At 41.6% G+C, this 25,398-nt stretch overlaps 1 protein-coding gene across 2 annotated transcripts in view; it reads right to left on the minus strand.

The window, feature by feature from the left end:
* Positions 1-4,262: 4,262 nt before the first annotated feature.
* The window catches only part of tspan18b (tetraspanin 18b), a 33,081-nt gene continuing 11,945 nt past the window's right edge, over positions 4,263-25,398 (minus strand). For both annotated transcript variants that reach the window (XM_022192951.2, XM_022192950.2), the window contains exons 2-9: positions 17,269-17,352; positions 9,762-9,857; positions 8,450-8,644; positions 8,079-8,153; positions 7,224-7,322; positions 6,800-6,976; positions 6,033-6,116; positions 4,263-5,109 (exon numbers count right to left, since the gene is read on the minus strand). In XM_022192951.2, the coding sequence (XP_022048643.1) occupies positions 5,062-5,109; positions 6,033-6,116; positions 6,800-6,976; positions 7,224-7,322; positions 8,079-8,153; positions 8,450-8,644; positions 9,762-9,857; positions 17,269-17,271 (777 nt within the window). In that variant the 5' untranslated portion in view covers positions 17,272-17,352 and the 3' untranslated portion in view covers positions 4,263-5,061. The remainder of the gene's footprint in view (positions 5,110-6,032; positions 6,117-6,799; positions 6,977-7,223; positions 7,323-8,078; positions 8,154-8,449; positions 8,645-9,761; positions 9,858-17,268; positions 17,353-25,398) is intronic.

The raw sequence follows: 25,398 nt of genomic DNA on the forward strand, positions 1-25,398 counted from the left end.
TGACCTTGCTTGCAGCCACCAAACCATGAATGCTGGTAATCCCAGGAACCACTTTAAGCGGAACATTTTACAATCATACTGCACATACAAAAACACATACGTAACAGAATTTATCACTTCAAACAACACATTTAACGTATTTAGCCTTTGTTGAAGTACTTAAGTTCTATTTGTAGCGCACATTTAGTTAACTTTTGCATGTTCAGCATTGTTTGAAGTTGTACAAATTTTTCCTTTGTCTTACCGGTGCTGGGGTCTCTGGTCTTCTCTGGTCATCTGGCTAACTTCAGGCAAAAGATGGCGTCAGGGGAGCGCCAGGTTTTTATGCCAAGCTGATAATCAGACCATACCAAGTGTTTGCTACTTCAAGGGGTGGATCGGATTTATTTGATCGACTTTCTATTTTATTAATTTGATTTCTGTTGGGCAATTAGATAAATTTGGGATTTGTTTATGATAATTATTTTGATTAAGTAGAGCAGCTGTACCATTTTGTGCTTTTAATTGTTAGTTTAGGTGTAGGTGTTTTACATTTCCCCTTTTGTGTGTAACTGGTCTGGTCACCTGGTATGCATATCCACTTTTGTTTACAGGTCTGCTATGACTTTGTTTGATAAGTGCAGTTGGTTTGATGTGTTATTTTATTGCCTTTAACTTTAGTTAAGTTCTGTTCTTTTGTCCTGTTTTATGGGCCCAAATCTATTATAGGTTTTTGTGGCTTTGTCATTTTTTTAGAGTGAACTACAAACCCTGTTTTGACTGTGAGCCCTTGTGCTTGTGAGCTCAGTCACCCTCCATTCATTTGTTGTACGTAAGATGTCAGAAAGAGGGAAATGCCCATTAGACAGCACATCTGTCAAGTCAGCAGTCCAAAAATATTTTAATTTACAGTATATAAAATTCCAAGATAAGAAGCTGCTCCTCATGAATCTGAAATCTGTTAAAGAGTTGAATGTTACTTAATAAATGACTTCAAACTATTTATGATGTCAATCCATTTATAAATGGTTTTAGCTTAAAAGAAAGTCATCTTCTACACAATACTCGGTGCCAATATATCTGATAGGAGTCTTATGCATTACTGTCTGATGGTTGTTTTAGAGTTACAAGAGACTACAACAACTTTTCAGTCAAGATTAAATTGATTAAGCACTACTTGTTACTCCGCCAAGGAATGCGGCGGCATACATTTGTCTGTATTCTGTCTGTTATTCTGTCTGCTAGCAACATTGTTCAAAAACGGATCTGAATGAAATTTTCAGGTAAGGTCAGAAATGACACAAGGACCACCTCATTAGATTTTGCCAGAGATGCGGCTTTTAGTCTGGATCCATGGATTTATTAAAGATTTCAACATCATTACAAGATAGCGGCACGACATCACTGTAACTATGATGACAAGTGAACACTATGTCAGCTGCCTGCTGACGATCATATAACTGTGATCATACAACAAATTCACCGCTGCAGACTTATCTAGACTTATCTGTCGGAAATGATACAAGGAACAACTGATTAAATTGCGAAGGTGTTTTCGAATCCCATCAGTTCCAGCCGCCTGATACATATTTAGGTCACACGATTTGGTATTTGGACATAACGTGCACATGCATAACACATCCCTATGCTCAGCACAAGGTCATTTTGTTTGTGAATACATCCATATTAAGTGGTCACATTATACAGTGCAGAGATTTCTGATCATCAATAACTACTTAGCAAACGCTGCATTTCTAAAAAAAAAAAAAAAAAAAGCAGTGTAAAATGGGCATCTTGCAGTGTCCAGACTTGTTGCTCTCTTACTTTTTAAAAGTTATTGCTTTGTTCATAACCATAAATTATTTTCAAAATTGGATGTAACTTCAGGGTCTTGAAAAGCAAAGCCAATACAGGTGTGCCTTGCATGCCTTCTAACAACCAGCAGGGGGCGACTAGTCTAGTTCCAAAAAAAAGTCTGAGTGTATAAAAGTCTGAGAAAATAACCCCACTTCTCCTTTGAACTGTTTTCTGAGTAAACTTTTAAATAATGACTATGTCCTCAGCCAATAGTTTTAAAACTTTTTGAATACAGCATGATGTTTATTTTGCAAATTATGGCCCTATGTAAAGTACATGTCCAAGCAGACAATGCTATGGATGCGTCGTGAAACTGCAGTGTACAGATGACAATCTCAAAGATTCCAGTTGAATCATCAGGAGATTCATGCGTAACAAACCAAAAGAACAAATTCTGTCACCTTGCGAGGCGAGGATATCATTATTGTTCTTCAAGATCTGATTCTGATTCAGACACGTGCTGAATTACTCCACAAATTGCAACTTGTCATTGTTAAGAACTGAGTAGTTTAAGTGTCTGAGCAGAGACGTAGGCGAGCTGGTGTACTCGAGCTGCGGTAACGCATAAATCGTAGATCTGTCCATTCTCGAGGAGGCAACAAAGGCCGGAAAAGGATTATTTTTAAGATTAAAAACATCCATCCATTCTCTATACACCGCTTTATCCTCATTAGGGTCGCGGGGGGTGCTGGAGCCTATCCCAGCTGACTTGGGCGAAGGCAGGGTACACCCTGGACAGGTCGCCAGTCTGTCACAGGGCTACACACACAGACAGACAATCACTCTCGCATTCACACCTACGGGCAATTTAGAGTAACCAATTAACCTCAGCATATTTTTGGACTGTGGGAGGAAGCCGGAGTGCCCGGAGAAAACCCATGCATGCACAGGGAGAACATGCACACTCCATGCAGAAAGATCCCAGGCCCACCCCTGGATTTGAACCAGGGATCTTCTTGCTGCAAGGTGAAAGTGCTAACCACTACTCCACTGTGCAGCCCAGATTAAAAACATCTAAATATGTAATTTTGATACACAGAGATGGATTTTTTTGGGGTGAAATCAATAACAAGAGAGGGATTTTAATGAACTGACTGAGACTGCTATGGTGCTTTATGTTCAACTAAAAGTAAACACATAAAAAATTATTGATGAAAGCAATTCCAGGCAATGTCTGAGCTCAGAGCATTACAGCAACCTGCTGGCACCTGACAAGAGGCCTTTTTCCCAGCAGCAGTGATTTTCACATGAACTAGCTTGTAGGTAAACACAGATGTTACAAATCACATTAATGAAGGCTCTGTCCCTGAATACAACAGAACCCCCATTAATGTCATTACTAACACCTGTGCTTACCGACTATTTCATGTCAAAATGCCTGCTCTGAAAAAGATTTATCAAAATTACCTGCCAACAAAATATGTCAAACACAGGCTAATGTTGTGCCAATAACATTAGGTAAGAATGATGAGGTCTCTTAATAACGGGTGCAATAAAAGTCATGAATGGATGAAATGAAATGACACAGCGAACAAATCTAATTAGGCAAAATTGGTGAAAAAAGCTTTAAAAATGCTTGTTATTCGCATGCTCACCTCCTATTTGCATGTATTTTCAGAATTTCCATTTCCATTCACTTCTGTCTGCACCAGGCAACACTGATGTTCTTACAAATCTCACAAATGGGGTTTTTAACTTTCATTCTTTGTCCTATTTTTCTTGTGCTGCAGTTAAAACCCCACATTTGCATCACTTTTGGTACTTTTTCTTTGATTTCGCCCCTCTGCCATTTGCTGATTCTATGTGCAATTGATCAGATTCCACAAGCATTTTAAAGTCATGCCTTTCTTTTTCCCCCACTGTACGCTGTTCACATTTATCATCTTATAATCTCATTTTGCAGGGGGGGAAAAAAATCAATACACCAAGGCATTCGAGGTGAGATTGATTTCATTACAGCAATGACACCAAGGGCCATATGTGGACGCTAATGGCATTTTATTACGCTTTGGCTCATCAGCGAATTAAACCACCTATCCTTTGTGTTTCAATTCCTCAAATGTCAAGAAGGTGTGGCAGAGAAGAATGATTTCAGAGAGAAATAGATCCATGCAGGAGATGTAGAACTGTCATTTGTGACAAATAGGCTATTTTCGCTTGAAATTTTAATTAGAAATAGCCTGAAAAAATGCTGGAAAATGACGATGGCTTTTCTTCTTTTTGCGTCAAACGGTGTCAATAATGAATACAGATGATGTTGATCTTAGCTGTGCAAGGTGGATAAACAGAATCAATCTTGCAACACCTCGTTTCCATCATGTGGGGAGACATTATCATCAATCATGAGGATTGTTACAAATAGGGTTAATTGTTTTTATAACAATGATGTCACACTGTGCACCCGGTTTAAGAAACACACAAGAACGATCATTTAAAATGCCATTTATGTGACTGACTTTTCAAGAATCTAATACAAATGCATACACATACATTTCACCACCTAGAACCACATATAACCACTAATGCAATAAACATCACCATACAAACAGAAAAAAGAAGTAGAGTTGTTGGCTGTCAAGCTTGGGAGGGGGTCACAGAGCCACGAGCTCACATGCTCACATTCATATCAAGCATCCAGTATGTACACACACACACACACACACACACACGCACTCTCACACACACACAGCTTTTATAATACAGCATTGAAGAAGTGTGGCTGTAAAAAAGGCATGTGGAGGAAGGGAGTTTGTTACAGTATACAGTATGAAAGGGTAGAGGGAAACAACCAGAGTGCACATGAAACACATGTTTTACAGTTCAGCCAACTTAATATAAATATTCTTCATCCAAAAGTCAGTGCAGTGCCTTCTGCTCAGGCTTCTCCTGGTCCTCATCCCCAGTCCATGAAACACCCAGTCTGTGCTAGACCTGGTCCACAAATTACTGTTTCCACTTTACACACAAATCTTTTTACATCAGTTCTGTCTTTGATCTCCCACTTTCTCAATGGTTTGAGTGTGTGTCTATGTGTTGTTGTTTTTTGTTTTTTGCCACCCAGTACCTCAAAAGTCCAGCTGTGAAGTACAAGAGGTTTTTCTTTTTAATCAATTAGCCAATAGAAAAAGAGATCCACAAATTTACAAATGTCCATTTTGTTCTTTTCTCCTGAATTCCCTTTTTTTCTTTAAAAAAAAAAAAAAAAAGTTCACAGATGAAGCAGATCTACTGGATTCCCCTGAAGAGACACATTGCGAAGACCATGGCAAAAAGCTGAGGATGAGAAAAACAAATGATTAGTACACATGAAGACGTAGATTGTTAATAATCAATTAATTCAGTTTTCTGGTTTTACAGTTGGTCACTCAGTTTTATTATTTGGCTGTGTGTCGTCTCGCTACATCTGTTCTATTACTTTATTACATGTTTTTATTGTGGAACACTTTGCAATTTTGTGCTTGAAACACATTTTTCATTGATATAACAAAATGCATCCAATGTCCACATTTTTCACATTTTCAACATCTTACTTGCTATATCTAAGAAATTATAATTCTCAATAACTTGTGGCCAAATGCAGAAGACAGGACAGACCAGCTCTCTATATCTGCAGCTACATGTACTGAATTTATACTGTAAAAAATCTGTATTACATTAGTGCCGATTGAAGCACATCAGTGCATCTCTGATGTAATTATACCCTACAGTCATATTCTCTTAGTTACAATACAATCTTGGTTTGTACACAATTATACGAATTAAATAATATAATAAAATATAATAAACAGAATGCTTTCAGATGTTACTGTTTTGTATGTCATGCTGTGAATAACAGAATTTTCAGTTGTTTTTTTCCAAGAAGTTAAATGTTGCTATTGTTAGTCAAAGAGTTGAAAGTAAAATGTGTATTAAGTGTTTTTGATACATTACTGTATTTTGGAGATCTGTATGTAAGCAATGAAGACACATGCTTGCAACCAGTTGTTAAAAAAATGCATAAAGGCGGCCCAGTTTAATCTCTGCTCCTGTGACACCAAGTTTCACCACAAGATGGCGATCTTGCCATACAAGAGTTTTCACATAACATGTTCAGGCAAATAGCCTGAGGTTAATGCAGAATTGCACATTTCTAAAATGAATATTCAGGTCGCTTGAGAAGAAAAGAAAACGCTGCATATTTTAAAACAACCTCATACCTCAATGGTTAGCACCACAATGGCCAGGGCTCCAGCCACGTAGATGTACAATTCAAAGTAGTCGACTACTGCAGAGTAACAGCCCTGTGGACACAAAGAAGCAATGCTTAGCAGTGAATCAATAGGCTATAAACTTTCAGAATTACAGAGACAATTAAAGTAACATCACTGCTTCAATTGAGTGAGGCTTTAAACAAAGGCCTGGCTGACTGAGTGGGAAGCAGGGCCTCCAGCCTCACTTCCTTTTAATGAGAGTTCTTTGTGTGAATGAACAGAGAGCCACGCACTGCGGATACCTCTCATTGTTCTAATGATTGAAAAACAACAGGTGGAGGGTACAGTAAAAGCCTCTTCCTATCAGCTTTCACTGTAATTACACTCAAGGCTTGAATCAGGGATGTGGGTGTGCATGTATTAAACTGCAAAGCGCATCTAATTTTCACATATTCATATTCTTGTTATCCTCTATTTTTGCACACATCTGTGCCTCACAAATATTCACATTTGCCCATGTCTACACACATAAACACACACACATGGATACACTAGTATCCGTATGTGTTACTACACAGTAAGATGGGCTCCCATGACACCCAAAACACAGAAAAGCACTAATCAGCCATGGAGGAGTCAGCTAGTCCCCAGATGTCACCCCTCAACTGTCTTCTACTCTAATTAAGGCTGGAGGTGGTTTAGAAGGAGGGAGAAAGAGAGAGAGGGTGTGTGAGGGAGAGAGAGAGGCTGACACATTGAATGTCAGAAGTTACCTTGTTATTGCGGAACATCATATTGCCTGATAAGCACTGCTCCTGGCTGATGTAGGCCAGCTCCCCGGTCTGACTGGCACGCTGGCAGCAGGCTTCTGGCACCATATGATTTGGGTTGATCAGCCTGAACAGGCTGTCCTTAAAATCCTCTGGGCTGTTCACCCCACAGCAGTCAAACTGAAGGGAGGAGAGGAGAGAATAGGAGAAGAAGCCCTTATTGCAGAGTGCCTATTTGTGCACTGGCCTGTGGTCCACTGTGTGCGTGCACCAATCCAGCATGAATATTGACCTAAATGTCTAGGATTTATCTATAAAATATAGCCTCCTGATGCCTGGTTGTAACTTTTCCTGTTTCCAGACTGTTGGTGAAAGCAATGACTTGGTAAAAGCTGCAGTGTGAAAGCTCTTTGCCATGTGGCCTTACTGTAGTCATGATGGCATTCCATGTGGAGGTGAAGACGTCACTGTTGTTGTAGCCCTGGTAATGTCTTTTCAGCTCTTTGGTGAAGTACTCTCTGGTCAGCTAAAGCAGCAGCCAGCGAGAGAACAGGTTAGTGTGGTTAAGATAATATCTGGTACTTCAGATAGCATCAGTGGAGCCTCGGGCTGGGTGTCATTTTAACAAGGAACTGCACCAATTTTACACATCAAAGTCTGTTTACAGGTCTTGGATAGCACTGCTGCATAATATGTGAAAAGTGTAGAAAGGCTTTTGTGGCTCTGGAGGGAGCTGCTATAAGTCTGAGCAACTGCCTCAAGTGGTCTAACTTGAGGCAAGATCGGTTGGGATGAAAAAAGATGTTTGAAAATGAAGAAAAAAACCTGAAAGTGTAGAATTCTAGCGAGCTCACCAGCAACTCGCTGCTCATCTCTGCCTGGGGCTAGTGACTCAAGGCTACATTAGCTGCTAAATCTCAGAGCAAACAGTTGGTGTTTGGGATGCATTGTGGGTAATGTAGGTACCAGGTTTTTAAAGAAGGACGAATGCAGGGTAAAACAGATATTTTTAGCTGGTGCATTAAATTTGGTCCCCCTCTTTTTATTCTTTCTTTTACGAGATGTCCATATTGTTATCGGAATGCTATGCTAAATTAGGTAAAAGCAGTCATTCAAGAATAGTAAAATTCTGTGGAATAAAACAGCAAAATTAGCATTTATAAAGGAAACTGTCAGGTAAAAATATAAGTAGCGCAGAATCTAAACCGGAGCATTGAGTTTTGACACCCAGCCCCAGTGGACTGTTGTAATCAAAGGTGGAGTGAATACTGAGGAAACTTACATGCTCCCGGAATATGAAGGCGAGGATGGCAGCAGCCAGCTCTGCTAAGAAGATGAGGAGGATGAGCATGAAGAACTGTAATGAGACAAAAAAGCAGCAGAGTGAGAGAGAGAGAGAGATTGGCTAGGTGGTTGAGTGTCAGAAAAAGTGCATGTCAGTCTCTAAAAATCACATTCTGGCTGTGCCCGCTTCACTCAGCATTAACAATTCATGAGGCTAGAGGCACAAAGGCGAATAGAGGGGCATTTTGCTCTTTTGGCTTTCTGTTTCAAGCACGGCAGTCCAAAAACTGACAGACAGAATAATCAACACACATGCACACAAACAAGATCAGTAACAGAACCACATTTCAAATTTGTCAGCCAACTCACAAAGAGGAGCAGACACTTGTTTTCGCGGATCGCTCCACAGCAGCCCAGGAAGCCCAGAAGAAAGAGCATGCCTCCCATGCCCAGAATGATGTAGACACCGGTGAATAGCAGGGGGTTGGCTGCAACGATTTCCCTGAACCCCGTGGGGTCCACCAGAACCCACACTCCCACTCCCAGGAGGAAAGAGCCTCCCAGCTGATGGAGAATACAGAAAGAAGATAATAGTTAGAAGGAAAAAAAACATAAATCATCTGCTTTTTGTAAACATTAATGGCAACTCATAGGATATCTTGGTATCACCAGTAACACACAAAACATTCAGCAAGAGGTCAAATGATGGAATTTTTCTTTTATTCCATATACTTGTAATGCAAATTGTTGGAATGGCTCGCCTGAGAGTTGAGGTTGAGATAAAAGGCTGGTATCTATAGAGCCACGGTGCTGTAGTGGGGGTGTGGGTGTAGATATCTACCCCACTTCAACTAACCCCCCAACCTGCTAAAGAAATGCACAGCAGCTACCCTCCACTCCTATCCTCCCTTTCACTAAAACCCTATCTGCAGCCACCGTGGGGTGACTCATGTGATTATGAAAAGAAGGTATTGAGGTAGGGGGAAGAGATCTGAGCCTCCAACATTTCTGCCACAATCCCCTTCCTCCTGTCACAGGCAGAGACCTGGGCTTGTGCAAATGAACAGCACTTCAGCTCAGAGAGGTTGTGGTATGAAGAGAGGAGGCAGCCATTTTGAAAGCTGTGGGCTTTAAAATTACTGTTGAGTTACATGAGTGTGAAATGGCCATAGATACACACATACGCACGCACACACACGCGTGCACACAAAAAGCAGTGGTTGTTACTAAGTGATGCTAACAGCCAAGTTCATTCTTTGCTCTGCTGGTTGCATTATTACCCCAGCCTTGAACAACCGCATTTGAGCAGAGTCTCTAAACGGTTTGGTTACGCTTAATAAAGCAGGAAAAGAGACAAACCTTCTTATTGTGACCCTCCCCCTCTTTACGGGCTCAGACTAACAGGATTACCCTTGATTGTCTGATCAAGACTGATAAACTCAGGTGCCAGTCACAAACTCCACATGACACAGTGTGCCTCAGATGTGTGTCAGCACACTAAAATTTAATCAAAAGAGAATTTGATAGAATCAAGATTGCTTCATCTAATGAAATGCAAATGTGGGTCCATTAGTCAGTCATGCAGGGAGCGGCCAGAAGCCCATCTTAAATCATTAGATTGACACTAACTTCAGAGATAGCCAGATTAAGTGTCTTTGAGGAAGAGATGAAAAATACTTACAAAGATGAGGAAATTGAAGACAAACATGAGGTACTTGATGCAGCTGAGACAGTCCCCCTCCATGGTGGTCCCTCGTGCTGAAGCCTCTCCCTGCCCCTGAAAGAAAACAACATAAAACACAACATAAAATGTGCCACTTAATGAATCCTGCCAAATGCTCACAGTATTCCCACTTTTCTGCACCCTGGATGGGCATTAAGTTGAAACTGCCAAGAAAATGATACTCTGCAGAAATCTGCTCACATTTTTAATGGGTTCTGCCAGTCACACACACACACACACACACACACACACACACACACACACACACACACACACACACACACACACACACACACACACACACACACACACACACACACACACACACACACACACACACACGTCAGCTGATTTGGTCCAATTTCAGATGAAAATCCTTGTGTTCTCCCCTTAGGCACACTGTACCAGCTACAGTTTCTCAACAGTCCCTAAGTAACTACAAGTTTGGGCAACACAATGTCAACCAACTCACCTTAGCACACAATTTGACAAGTTATTTAATTTTTAAAATGTGCTTCCATGGTCAGATGGCCCCCATCAGCACTTTTCTGTCTCTGGACAAATGGTGTCTCTGGGTTCAGAGTGACTCAAGAGGTTGTCTATCTCAGAGCATTTTACAGATATGAGTCCTGACTGGGGTTTCTTGTGCATTAACCGACAGGAGATGGCCTTTACTACACAGCTTCTTCTTCTTCTTAATGTAATGAGAGGCAGGAGCCCCATGCTCCCGTCTGCCAACCCTCTCTCTGACATAAACACACTTTCCTTGATGAAGGCCTGTCCTGGAAGCACTCCTGGTTAATGAAGAACACCTCTCCTGCATTAGGAGACAACACGTTCGTCTCAGTATCTATGACCCTGTACACCTATATATGTATATATATATATATATATGTGTGTGTGATGCAGCACAAAGCCTTCATTGACGCAAATGTTTAACCTTTCAAACTGCACATGAACAAGATTTTCCCCACAGGGAGGATCGGAACTGTCTAAGGAATTATCTGCACATATTCTGCAAAAACTGAAGTGGAAACAATCTGTTGGGCAGCTATAATTGCAGTCTCAGTGAAGGAAGAAAATTAATTATTTGGCAGAAACGAACCGGCGCTCTCTGCTTTGTACTTCTGATTATTAATTTGCTCTCCCATAGTGATAGTCAGGATTGAGACTGGGTAACAAGCGGATTAAAAAGCGATTTCTCTGAGGAAGTGTAAATAGGTTTATACAACTACACATTGCCACCTCCAAACTGAAAAAAAAACAAACTTAAAATGCCTTTCTTTCACTCCTTTTGTCTGGACTTTTCAGCACGTCTGTCAGATGTAATCTCATAATCGGTAGGCAGTCTTTCCACTGCTAGATGAGCTGTCAGAGGGCTCCTCTGGGTGATCTTGCTGCTTCTCTGAGGCAGAAGGGATATGATCGATGCCAGGTTTGATTCCTGCCTGTCTTTGAAGGGGCTCTGCTGTCGCTCAAATGGGATTCTTCCTTGACCCCTTCACCCCTATCCTGCACACAATCGACTCAGAAATGTACATTTTCTAGTGGAAATAAACCACAACCTCCCCCAACCTCTGTCTGACGCAAGACTGATGAACTGCCAATGCAATTATTTTACACAGAATGTATAGAAATTGTTTGAATAATTAATCCACAACCCCTATCCTTTTCTAATCTGTTTTTCTTTAAAACAGCATGTGTGCACTGGTTTGCTTTTCATTCTGCTTCTAATTTTAATGTGCTGTGAGTTCCAGAGAAAGCTTTTCTTCCTCATTGTAGGCTTGTGTAAGTTGCCGTGACAATAAAATTGAACAATACTAAAGATATGAAGGCAGTCTTTGTCTGCTGTGGGGGAGCGAGTTAGCGTAGAATGAGAACTTCAACTCTCCTCACCAGCCGGGGGCTTATTATTTTTCCCTTTCCTCCCTAGACCCAGGAAATTGATTTAGAGCTATGGTTAAACACTTTCTGTAAATCATAATGATATGCTTAGGTATTGATTACCCTCCTAGTGGTACTCTGAGAGCAACCAACAGCCTCTTTGCCTGAGAAGGGTTTTAATTAACCCCTCCCTTTCCTAAGCCCCACTGAAAGGCCTAATGAGGGCACAGGAGGTCTTAATTGAGATTTGCATATATTACAGTCGCACAGAGAAGCACCAGAAATGGTCCGTTCTCATCCCTCCAGCTCTCCACTGTCAATCCCGGGCCACTGTGTGAAGAGTGCAAACTGTATTTACTGGAGCAGGAGATGAAGAGGAGGAACGAGGAGGGGGAGGAGGGGGAGGAAGGGGTCGGCTGGAAAAACTCTCAGGGCACAGCTCACTTCTTATTCTCCAAACAAAATGTCTGATTTCTTTTCCAGCTTCACCCTTTTGCTCTTCACTCCCATCTCAGGGTCAAACCAACTGTCAGATCCTGAGCCAATTTCCTTTTATGCATTAAAATGCATTGAGTGCTTAAGAATGAAATGGACTTTACCGTACGGGGCCTCGCCAGGCTCCCAATAACAAGCCTATGGTGCAAACCAGCATAGTATAAATCAAACTGCCACAGAGACCCCGGAGAAAGTGCAACGTAAACAAACTGGTCTTTCCCATGGCTCCCAAGGGATCGTAAGTTGTCATCGATCACAGCCCAGCCACAGAGATCAGACCATTAAGTCTCTTTGAATATTCTGCAGAGCATATTATGTAGACAAGGGAAACACGGTCCACACCCCAGGAGCTGCAGCCTTACAACAACTTTGATGAACTGCTCCTGGATTAAAGGCAGATCCTCCTCAGGTGTGCTGCTTTGCGAAGCTAGCAATGCATTAAAGCAACAAGATGTGTGGCATTGTGTATTTTTGGGATGGCAAAATCCACCCTGCAAAAACAAATGCGACACACACACAGCAGAAAAGAATATTGCATCGCTTGGAGACAATGTGTTATGAGGAAATACTGTATGTCCTCAATCTGACAATCTATGCGGCAGTCGTTGCCCTGAGGTAACCAGTAAATGCCAGCTCCATCTATGTCTGCCGTACCTCCTCTTACTGACATCGTAAAACCCCAAACAGCACTGAGATCTTATTGTTTACTCTTGGTGAAGAGTGATGGTGAGACTGACTGATGGCTCAGTGAAGCTTCACAGTCAAAGCTGGCTGTGGAGGTCGACATGGTTGAGTTTGATGGTGGATTAATGGGAACTGATCCCAAATCAACTTCACAGCACCAACAGAAGCCACAGCTCTGTAATGAGGACAAACTCATTTGACCTACATTCTTCTCAGAATGAGCGTGAGGGATTCGGAAACATTGCTACAGGTCTTTTCTCATGCTTAACTCAGAAAAGCAGAGGTCTGTTTGGCCGGCATCTACACAATCAACTATTATGGTTGTGTCAACTCGCTGTAATTAAAAGATAAGGAAGACACAGACCCACATTGAGAGCGCTCCATATATTAATAGCGCAGCCTTGGGTGGTTCCCCTTAAAGATGTCACTTTCGGCACGATTAATGAAGTGAGTCTATATTCCCTTGCTCCGCTAGCCACCGCCCCGGACGAATGGATCAGAATGACAAGGACACTCTGTCTGCTCCTCGCCAAACGGTTGCCAACCCCCACATGACCAGGCCCTTCACTTCATCTTGAACGTGAGCCTGCATAACAAACAATTATTAATGCTGAAATCCTCTTGAGAGTTTGAAGATTGAAGCTTGACCCTTTTAAATGTCACTGACCCTCTAAATGATCACCTGTAATTGAACTCTGGGGACGACACATTTGTCCCCGAAGCTCACCCATGCAGCTGGAGCAGGTGTGTCTTGCCATTCCCTGCATGCCACTGAAGCTCTCTGTGCGTGTGCTAATACTCACTGACAATGACACTAAGGGACTGCACATGCCGCATCACCCCTTATCTCAATTAAAAACCCATTTTCATATTTCTCCATGACTTCCTAAATCAGCCACAGCAAGCAAACACCCCACAATCCGAATAGAGACAGGCTCCTCTGGCAATGAACAGGATTCCCCGGAGGCACACCATGTCCCTTAATGAACCTCCAATTAGGAGAGAATGAGCCCTGGGCTGTGCTGCCACACTGAGGAGCTTTGAAGTGTACTGAATGCTAAGCAGCTATAGCAATGTATGCTTCTTTAGAGGGCATACAGCTTGCAGACAACAGGGAACAACCACAGAGAGAAAGTGTACAAAAGTAGCTCAAAGCCAGCCCGGCTCACAGTGTGTGTGGGTGTAGCTCACACAGAGAGCAAAGCGCAGAAACTCAGCTGGGTGAGGAAATTTGGAAACCTGCTAAGATTTTGCAGAGGTGCAAATGCTGGTCAGATGCTCAGGTGGACACATACAAATAGTCGAGCCTCAGGCGAGCTTAGCTTAATGAGTTTTCACAGTACACATATATGATTGGTGAACATTATCAGCCTCTGCACATTACGGGCAAAGCTATTTCACCACAAAAAGTGGACAGTCTCTGATGAATTCGCTCCGTCTTGCAAAGCAATTTATCATTTCATTCCATTGTTCCAATACGTGCAGTGACTCTAAAGCAGTTTTTATCTGCGTCGGTGAGGGGCGCTCTGCTGATCTATTCACTTTAGAGCCATATTGTGCGAATCCCAAAGGGCAGAAGTCCTCTGACCAGGCAGCTGACACACTCCTGAACAACAGGCTGATTAACTAGAGAAGGCTCTCAGAATGAACAAATGCACAGTCAGAAACAGACTGACCATGTGTTGTCAACATCTCTGCAGGCCACATTCCTGACATCCCGACTGGGCACACATCCAACTTTTCGTTCAGTGCTAACAGTTGCTCAAACTCCTACAGTGAAATCGATTCTCCAGCTCCTTAGATAAGAAAGATTGGACAGTGGAAGTGCACTGATAACTTCTCTATAGCCAACTTGAGCGGAGGACATGCGACTGAGATGAGGAGATTTGGGCTTCTATTGAACACTAGTGTGTGTGTGATCCCCGTTCTCTCACAGCAGAGACACTTAATTGTTTCGGCACCTCTATCTGGCTGAGTGAAGATACAAACTGGCTGCGCGGGGGAAGGATCAATACCAGGCCCAGGAACATGGTCAATGATGCATTGATCCCTGGGAGTTACAGCTCTTAGACCACTGGTTGTCTGGCAGTGAGGGCATGTGGTAGCAGCACACAATGAACACATAAACACTTCTGCACCGCTGCCTGTTAGGACTCAGCCAGGGCTTTTCCCACGCGGTGTTCTGGAGGATGACACATTGCCTTTGGGGCTTTCCACAAAAATTACTTATAACTCAATTTAGAGCTAAATACTCAATAATTTATGTGACAAAAAGGGAAATTATTTCTCTGCATTTCTACTTGTGCCTTTTTGCGTTTTCAGTGTTTTTTTCCACAAGTTCATGAAAGCTAAGTCAGTCTTCTTCGTGTACGTTAGAGTCCAGAGCCAAATCAATATCCGCTCCTCATTAAACAAAAAGTTTGAAACATCCAATCAATAATCTCACCAGTTCTAATTTGGGCAACATTTGACCCTCAGGCAAGAGACAATTAAAATGTTGGCGATGTTCGCTTTGTTTTAACCACTGTAGAAGTCAAGGTTGTTGTCTCTGTCAGATCTCAGCCTGTTCAGTGAACATCACAGATGGCCTCTGCAGAAGTAAACAATCGGATATTTAAGGATGAACAACAATTTGAGCCTAATGGGACTAAAAAAGGTCATTTGGAGGGAAAACATGCACAGGAGCACAAAATGTAGCCAAGTCCAGGCAAAGAAACAGAAACATGAAACAAATGATCACGTTTGATTTTCTTATGACTGAAACGGTTTCTGGTGAGATTGTTTTAAGCACCAGCTGGAACAATTCCAGTCGTCCAAAAGGGACTCTGGTCTCTACGGCAACCCCGGATATGGGGTGAGAGTGGCCTTTGTCTGCCGAAGAGTGTTTGGCATCTCCACTTAGCACTAGTTCCTGTTAGAAAACAAAGGGGAGCAGAGTCGAGCACTTTACGGCATGAGGGACAGCTTGGCCAGCCATTTGTCTAATGAGCCATCACTCACACCCTTTTGCAAGGCCATATGTTAGTTTGAATACAGCCAGTTCCCCCGTGTAGAAAGCCTAAAAGCTGTTTTATCACTTACTGATACAGCACACACACATCTGAACTGTCATACACTTAGCGAAACTTCAGCGAAATGAAAAGAAAAAAATAGCAAAAAACAACAGCGTAGCCTACTTTGTGTTGCAGGGGGGAGTTTCAAGCGCAATGCAAAGATCAAAACCGAGCCTTGAGGATAAAGCGTGTGAATGTTTGTGTTTTTGTCAGAGCCTCAGATGAAAGAGATAACCACATATATTTGAGGCCCCATTGCAAATAAGTTCATAGAAGTAAGTGTGTTAATGCCGCTGCATGAACAGTGGAGCAGAAAATACATGACTCTTTTATCGTGCCTAGTAATTTGCTGAAACGGAAGCACATTTTACTGCATGTTGTTATTAATGTGACTCTGTGATTATGAGGCTGTGTATTCCCGGGCACTGGGTTGGAATCATGATTGCTCAACGTATTACAGAATCTAAAGGAAAATTCCAGTTTACTACTGCTTGAAACTTGTTTGAACAGTTTTGATCCTTACTTATATTTGATATGTTCTTGTGCTGGTGTAACTGTGGATGTGATATTTCCTCCTGAATAAAATTGAAGAATGAATTTAAACCTCGACTTTTAAGCCAACATGGAAAAGAATTAGATAACTCAGTCAGATAGGGTGATATAAAGTGGAGGAACAGCTATTAGATGGACTTGGAGTCACAAGTTTCATGCACTCTCTCTGCAGGTGAGCGCATGAATGAACCTGAATTATATTAAACCTCAAAGTCAGTACTTCTACAACTGAAAATATCTCAAAACCTTGCCATAATTTAACACCTCACTTCCACATGTAAGACATTTACTTGTCTGGTGTCTGTTGTTATGGTTCTGTGCTATGACTGATTACAGCTGATGTGTCTGGGTCTAAACTCCCCTTTAACCTTTCAATCTTTACATGTCTGCTGCTCAGCCGTGCCTGGAATACTAATGTTACAAATGCCAATGCAAATCAGAGGCTAACAAAGGCCAGTGCGAGCCTGCTGTGATGGTAAAGGGACAAAAGCACTTGTCTGCCTGTTCTCAGGACCAGCGTCGTGCACCGCTCTCGCACCGTGCCTCCTGTTGACGGCAACAATGGCTTTGAGCCTGTGCTGTCAGCAACTGACTGAAAAGAGTCTGTCAACAAGCTCTTTTTACTTCCTGATTCAACATATGTGTGCTGAGGTGGAATTACTGTTGGATTTGCTGGAAATCTATCACACCCCCAGATTACAGATGCTGCAGCAAATCTAAGGAATATGTGCTGAAGATAGAAGTCCCCCCCCCTGAGGATTCTGTGTGCTAAATTTGTAGATAAAATGCAACCGTACCATGTGTATCTGCTTGTTCCTCGTCTTTGTTCAGGTGAAGCTGATGACTTCTCTCGTTTTTCTCTCCTCTCCTGTTTTCATGGGCTGTTGGACAAAAGCACAGAAGAAGAAGCACAGGTCAAGACCGAGCTAATGAGATGAATAAACAGTGAAGCACTGGCAGGGAGAAAGAAAAGTGTCTCGGTGTGCGTAATTCACTGGAGCAGAATAAGACTGGGAGCTTAAAGACACAAAAAATAAAATTCTAGGACACTTAAAATGACCGAGTTTGCATTCATTATGTATGAAGCGCTCGCTCCCAGCAGTGCGCTAATCTAAGGCTGTAACAGTGTTTTATCTGTGCGAATATTTCTCTTCTTCGCTGTGAGGCAAAATTAACAGGGACAGAATGGGAAAAAAATGCACTGCTTTTAATAGTAGTGGTGCAGATCAGTGTGCAGCTCAGGTAAAATTTTAATATGTGCCTTGAAGGTATTAGAATCTATGTACCTTCTCACTTGGTTAATTATCTTTTGTTAGAAAACCCAACACACCACAGTTTCTCACACAGCTTCTGACTTGACCTTGATGAGCATCTGAACTAATGTATTATTCACTGAAAGCAGAATACCTTGCTTTCTTAGCTCACAGTGCGGGATTTAACTGTCAATGTAAGAAACATCTCCAACCAAGTGTGTCTAATGAGCATAAATGCTTTAAACTTTTTTCCTGTTTCTAAACTGCTTCGCCACAACTGTCTCCCAGCTGAAAATAACGATATTGCAATGAGAGCCAATTAAACTGCTGGTATATCCAGCCTCGATGTGCAAAAATAGTCAGCCGCGCAGTTTTGACTGACAATACTTTGGAGGCAGTTTCAAAGCACTGGCGCTGACAACTACAGCGTCAAATATGGCGAGAGCTGCCTACGAAGACACGAACAGCATGCAGCTCTTGCCACATTAGATGGTGAAATACAGGCTGGGTATTCTCAGCCCGACAGTGGCTGGGGATGGAGAGTATCCCAGGAGTATTCCAGCTGATAGAGCCAGCCACATCATCCTGCCGACACACCATATTGCCAGCAGACATCAGATTCACCGGGACACAAAACCCAACTGACAGTGGGAGCGACGCACCCTCCCCCATACAGAACACCCTGCTCTGATTACAGCTGGAAAAGGCAATCAAAGCCTGAGTGAGGAAAATGGACAAATCTGCGAAGTGAGGAGATGCACTGGAATGATACACTCCCTTATCTCAGAGCCTTGAACTCAGACATGCTCAGGGAATCAATAACATCTCCATGGTGGCTACACATGTATGAGGAGCCAAAGGATATGCAGCTTGTTGAAAGCGTCATTTACAAAATATTCACCACATGGTTTAGCAAACACATCCCCAGGCAATGCAACACTGTAATCCCTTCCCAGTGTGCCTCGGTATATTACAGAAGCAGCAGATAGGTAAGTAATTGTCCCCATCATGCTCTGTAATCTAGTACTGAGCAGCAGAGTGGTCAAATTTTACCCTGCAGCCTGTTGCAGAGGCAGCCTCTTTTGAACCCCTGTTTTGAGAGCTATTAGCTGGTGGAGAGCAACAGCGTTGAGGGTCTGCATTATTTTTTGGTTTCCATGGAAACCTATTCATGCGAAAGTGGAGCACCAATAGGATCGCAGAGCCTCATTGAATCAGTTATGGGGGTGCGAAGAGAGATCAGCGCAGACGGCAGAGAAAGCACAACAATAGGACGAACCCTCAAGGGGAACTAGAAAGGCCAGGCCACTGAGGGTCCAACAAAGCGGGGAGAGAATCAGCACGAGAGAAAAGGTTTCATCTACATCCGCTCAATGGTTTCCCTTTTAAATGAATCTCTCTCGCCAATTTGTCGTTGACATTTAGGCTCACAACCACTGTGGGCAATTTAAACATCAAGGCAGCCACTAATTGATTAGCTTCCGCTGATATTTCAGGTTCTGACAATATTATTGCATCATCAACATCTATCTTGTGTGTAAAGACAGCGGCACATTATAAATGATAAGCTTCCACATACAGTATCTACTACAGCTATGCCCCACAACTCAATTCACTAAAGACAGAGGAAAGTGGAGTAGCCATAAAAGGTACACTCCAGCATAAGTACCTGTTACTAATCATCTTCACCTTTCCACAGTATGAATTTCTTTTACTCTTCAGACAATCCATCAATCAAACCGACTTCACACAGCAACTGTGAAGTTGGCTGCAAATTCTCATAGGTTGAGGCCTCAACAGACCCCCTACAAAGACATATTTAGACGATATTTAGTCTCACCTGTCTAGCACCCTCTTTCCACCAACACCAACTGGGTGCAGGTGCTGGTATAGAGTTGGCTTAACTTGTGAATGAAGAACCAGTTCACCTTCCCACAGGTTAGAAAACTACAACCACCATGCATCTATTCAAACACTGGATTCATTATTGAAGCTCCAGATTCTGTCGAGAACCACAGTGCAAGTAAACAATTTGTCTCTTCCATGAAGCGCTGCTGAAAAGCCAATGAGGATATTATTTGTCTCATTTTCCCGGCTGTTTGATGTCTTAATATCTACAAGCATCAATTGTAGATATGAAAATACTGAACGACAGGGAAAAATGAAAATTACCTCACCCGCTCTCCACACTCTGCTGCCTTGATTTCATATTCATACTGAAACCCACCTTTGTCTTGGTGGTCCCAAGGATTTAGCTGATCTTGTTGGTCATTAAATCCCCGCACCAGCCCTTGATGTAAACAGTTCTTGCTTTCATATCAGCAGAGTGTTGGTGCTCTTTTGAACCAGTTTTCCTGCCCCAGATCCAGTTCTTTGACCGCCATTGAACAAAAAATGGTTTGAAATTAGGCACCAGCTCTAAACTAGACCTTTGTCAATTGACCAGGTGTCTGGATGTGAGAAATAAGGGATGATTTAAACATCACTCTTAAGCCCTTGTTTTCCCATTGTTCACACAACTGCTGCTTTCTGTGTACACAACCATGAATGGCACTGATTGAAAAATTGTGCAACAGCCAGCTATTCTTGCACCCATTTTGAGGATTCTTTGTGTTTTGCTCCGTCTATGATGGGCGGCTTTTCACCCTATTCACAACAGCTATAAACTTGATTATTGACCATGCATTGTTGAACAAATAAGTTAGTTCTGAGCACAGCTGAGTCTGTGGGCACTACTGACACTAGTGATTTGTGTTTTCTCTTTGTCTCCACGAGTCACCTCATCTTCGAAACCTTGACTGTTATGTCAGAGGTCAACGAACAGCAGGGAGTTTGATCAGCAACACTTCCTCTGAGGGGAGGAAATGGAGAGGAAAACAAGCAGGAAGTGACAGTTCTTCCATCTACACTTCACAGCTGGGCTTACTACAGCTACTCACTACAAAAGCAAACCTCTGCACTTTAGAGGCAACTCCAAATTTAGAGGTAATGACCAATGGGGCCTTTTACACCCTGAATAAAACCTGTATAAACACACTTAATAAAAGGAAAAATCTACAGCTCTGGATGTCATCTCTCCCTGGTGATCTGCGGCCAACTTCTGGCAGACTCCATATACATCACGCTCTAATATTGTAGAAATGAGAAAGAGGGCACTTGTCGGGAGTCATATATCTCCTGAACGTCTGCTTTAATGAGGCCAATGCTGAGGCAGAATTATCGCCTTACCCCATCTGGATTTATCGATCTAACAGTGTGAGTCAACCACCAGAGATAAAGATAAACCACCACGATGGAGAAACAATCCTCACTCTGATCAGAGGGCATCACACAGCTAATCACTCACTCTTCCCTCTCTGTCCACAGCCAAACCTCTGTTTTCTTTGTTCTCCGCCCTACGGTAGGTGCTCCGGGGGGGGCTACACGGAGTAAGAGTGTATTCGCACATATGGAGTACACAATTATTCCAGCTAAAAGATGCAGATTGAACTCATTAAGAAGTCTTCTGTTTTCTCAGCGTTAATCGTTTTGGGCTAAATAGAAACCTGATGAGATCTCAGCCTGTGGAAATGTATTCAGAGGGCGGCGTTTTGATGCTGATGAGAAATGACACAGTGTCCACCTCTTTCCAAGGACTAAACACTAGCCAGGCCCCTTCTCTGTGCAGAAGGTTTCACAGGCAGCAGTTTGTATCTCTCACCTTATCAAAGAAAAGCAAAAAGCATCTTAGACAGAACCTTTCAAACATGTGCAACCTGCTTCTATAATTACACAATAACAACTCCTCTGCAGTGACACGGTGATGAAGAACAGCAACTGAGCTACTAGTTGTTATTTTCTTTAACCCACGCCTGTCTAACTTGACTAGCCGCCTCGTATACTACCACACTTTCACCCCACTTCCCTCCAAGGCTATAGCCCCCAGTCTCTGAGGAGTCGGGGGCCTGAGGGGCATCACAATACCGCTTTGAAGTCAAACGATTAAAGAGGAAAGACCTGTCAAATTAGAATGACGGGGCTAAGGTTGGGAGAGGGAAGGATCAGTACGGGGGACAGGAAAGGCTGCGAATACTGAGCACTCGGGACCCGTGGGACACAATTAAGAGCAAGGGTTTTTTTTTAGTGGGGGTTACAAAAACACAGCAAGGATACCAGCAGCGCAGCTTTCCAAGCCAAAGTAAGAGTTCATTACTACATAGACGATCCTGAGGCTGTTAAAACCCAGTTAGTTCACCGACTCCTCCACATGATAACCATTTCCATCCTGGTTAAATCTCCAAGCCAGTAAAGCTTGAGAAATGTGCAGCATAGCGCTCAGGGAGTCTCAACTCCCCGAGAGGAATTGGGATGAAGATCCAAGCTGCTTGCACAATGAGGAAGTTTGCACAGTCTTCCCTCAGGATGTTTTCTTCAGCTAAAACATTTTGAGAGCACAGAAGATGACGGGCTAATTTTGTAGTCAGTTGGAATTAGTGGAATCATTGACAGAAGAGGGAACTCATTTTAGGAAACATGTTCTTGTCATGACTAGAGCTGCAACAAATAACTGTTCTGTTGATTGATTTGCTGATAATTTTGTCAATTACTAGAATAATTACTGAACAAAATGCTGGAAAATTGCAAAAAATTCTAAATTTCCTAATGCCCGAGGCAACGTTTGGTCTGATAAATAAAATCTAAACTTTCAAATTTTGAAGAGAATCGCAAAGAAGAACTATGACATCCTAACAATATAAAAGATTGTATGTTTGAGAATAAAATACTTGGCATTTATATTTAAATGATTTATTGATTATAATTTTTATAATCAGTTGCCAATTTATTCTCTGCAGCTCAAATGCAGCTGTAGTAATGACAAATTGTCAGTCACATGTCAAGGTGGACCCATTCCTACTAAGTGTAAACAATAAATTTCAAGTACAGTGTTGTAGTTAAGATACTAGAAGAACAATTAGTGTATCTGATCATTTGCATACTGCTACACCCAATTTAGAGATTTGCTTGAATCTATTAGGAACAAACTGTATTATGTGCTAAAACATAACAAAAATTCTAAAAACAGATCTTCACATCCAACCATGTAAATTAATAGTTTGCATCAATCTTCATAAGTTGCAACTTCGAATGAATGAATTCAACCAACAAACTCTACTAAGTTAGGGCCTTACAATAACAGTCATTTTTAATTAGCACTTCCTTAACAATTGGTAGGATAAACACAATTTTAAAGGTTCATTCCTCATAAAAAATGAGTTGATTTAACATGCTTTTTTCAATTTATTTGAAAGGATATGTACAATAATTGCCATGGTTCTGAACACAACTTTAAACACTGACAACTGTTTAAAAAATTAGGTTTCCATGATTAAATTTTCTTTGGCAGTTTTTAGCCGTTTGTTAAGAAATCTATTCATTCAACAACAAAATAGTTTTTTTAATGAACAGTTCTTTTTTTTGTACTTGAAATGCAGCTGTGCATTGTGTTCAATGCACAACTGCATTTCCCAAGGCCATACTGCCTTAAGAAATCTCCCCTTCAGAAGGTTCTTTGTGTTGTACTTGGACAACTCACGAGTCCTTCTACATGCCATCTTTATTGTCAAAGCATTTTAAACAGGTAGGAAAGGCGACTTGAAGTCTCAAACTAGTGGTGAAGAAAAATGACCAAATCAAGTCAATCTCATTAAGCTAGCACAAGAGACATTTAGTTTGAAGCCAATTTATGTAAAAACCTGAGTTGAAATTACATACAACATTAAGTTGATGCAACTACCGAAATTATGTCAACACAACCCATCAAAAATAATTTGCAGGTTTTATTTAAAACAAAAATTTGGATTTTTCCTCCTTGCAACCATGAATTTGAATTAGTTGGAGTATAGGAATGCTGGCCTACTTTTTAGAGTGTAGTGTTGTGCCAGATATTTTCTAGAAGTTATTAAATATAAATATATGGGGCCACTGTTGTCCTATGAGTTAAAGTAGCTGCTTAAACATGTGTTACGAACACATCTGGAAGCCATTTCTAGACTTCATTTAAATCTTGCCATAGAGCAGTAGGTTATAGTTGTTGTTAGCTCTGAGCTGTTGTGGCTCTGATGATTACCACAAGGTCCTCAGCAGAAGAACTATCCTTTATCTTTAATATTAGCTGTAATTCTGATATGTCCATAATGTGCCCTCGCTGTGACCTCCTGTCAGTTTAAGTCCCTTACAGCTGTTCAGTGTGCACACAAACAATTGGGTAAAGTTCACAAACCAGAAAACACACAAGAAGTGGAAACAGAGTGTTTGTGCAAATGGGCCAGATGCAACTTATTTTCATAATTAAAGCCAGTGGAAAGCCTCAATTTTAGACTCCTCCACAAGCACAACTTCTTTACTAAAATGGTCATAAGGTTGACAATCTGGGCCATTGCAGTAATGTTGTACTTTTGGTAATCTGCATTTGCTCCGTGGCCACTTTGGAACAGTTTGAACATCACATTGTGTGGTGCAAAAGAAAAAAAATAAAACTTTGGCACGACTAAGATTAGTATAAAGTATAAATCCCAACAAAGAGGGACATTTGGATCATTGCCTAGTAGTTACGACATCAGATCTGCCCCAAATCTTAAAGCCTCGGTCTGGTTCCAATTGCTAATGGTTTTACACTGCATACCTTGGTGAACACGCCCAGAGAGGCTGACTGCTATGCTCACACATCTTTCTAAAATCAGGTGATGGTTTATCCATGACTGGTGCATATCCTTAGTTTAGTGTGATTGAGGCCTAGAATTGTTGAAGTTGTGTTCAAACAAGGTAAAACAAAGGTGGGAAACCAAAACTGAAACAAAGCACATATGTTAGCGCTTGTTAATACACAAACATGTGGGTCACATTACTAGACAATAGTGTAAACAAACTTGAAGGAGGACAGCAGGATATCGGGACAGTTTGGATTACACCTTATCATGGCGACGTTAACTGTTGCAACTGTTACATCAATCTCACTCACCATGTGAAGGTAAGAGCAGCAAGAGAAAATAGGGAGTAACCTGTTGCTTAATTTGGACAAAAAAACTAAAAAAAAAAAAAGATAAAAAAAAGCCAATTTGTCAACAACCCAAAAGTCAATTTATTTCTAAGAAATACATGGTGCCACAACACCAGTCTGTAATTTCATTTACATTTAGCATATAAAGACCTTCAAATACATCAGGCAATACTGTTTTGATCTCAGAAATAATTATGCGCATGCTGAAATCAGATTCTTGGCCCTAATTGGGCTTCACTGAGCTCTAAAGCTGGTCAGACTAATTTATTATCCTCTATATGTAAACAAATCACAAGATATTCAACTCAAAGAGGCAATTAGCATTAACTTGTACTTTGCTCCAGGACAGTAACGTGTAACTAACAGAGGCAACAGTGGTGCTGCACCTCAATAATCTAAAGACGAAAACATGTACAGAAAAAAACAAAAAAACTGGTTAAAATTGTGGCTTGGCCCAGCAGTTTTCTGTTGCTGATAAACACAATGTTGTATTTGTTTCTCAGCAGGTTTTCCCATCCATCAAAGACATGTTGGGAAAATGAAAAGAGTCTTTTGTTGTAAATGTCAGCGTGAGGACTATCACATTTAGAGACACGGTTCAAACTGTCAGAAAGCATAACACTAGCTTTCTTAAGAGT

The sequence above is a fragment of the Acanthochromis polyacanthus genome, chromosome 8 (genome assembly GCF_021347895.1).
Source record: "Acanthochromis polyacanthus isolate Apoly-LR-REF ecotype Palm Island chromosome 8, KAUST_Apoly_ChrSc, whole genome shotgun sequence".
NCBI lineage: Eukaryota > Metazoa > Chordata > Actinopteri > Pomacentridae > Acanthochromis > Acanthochromis polyacanthus.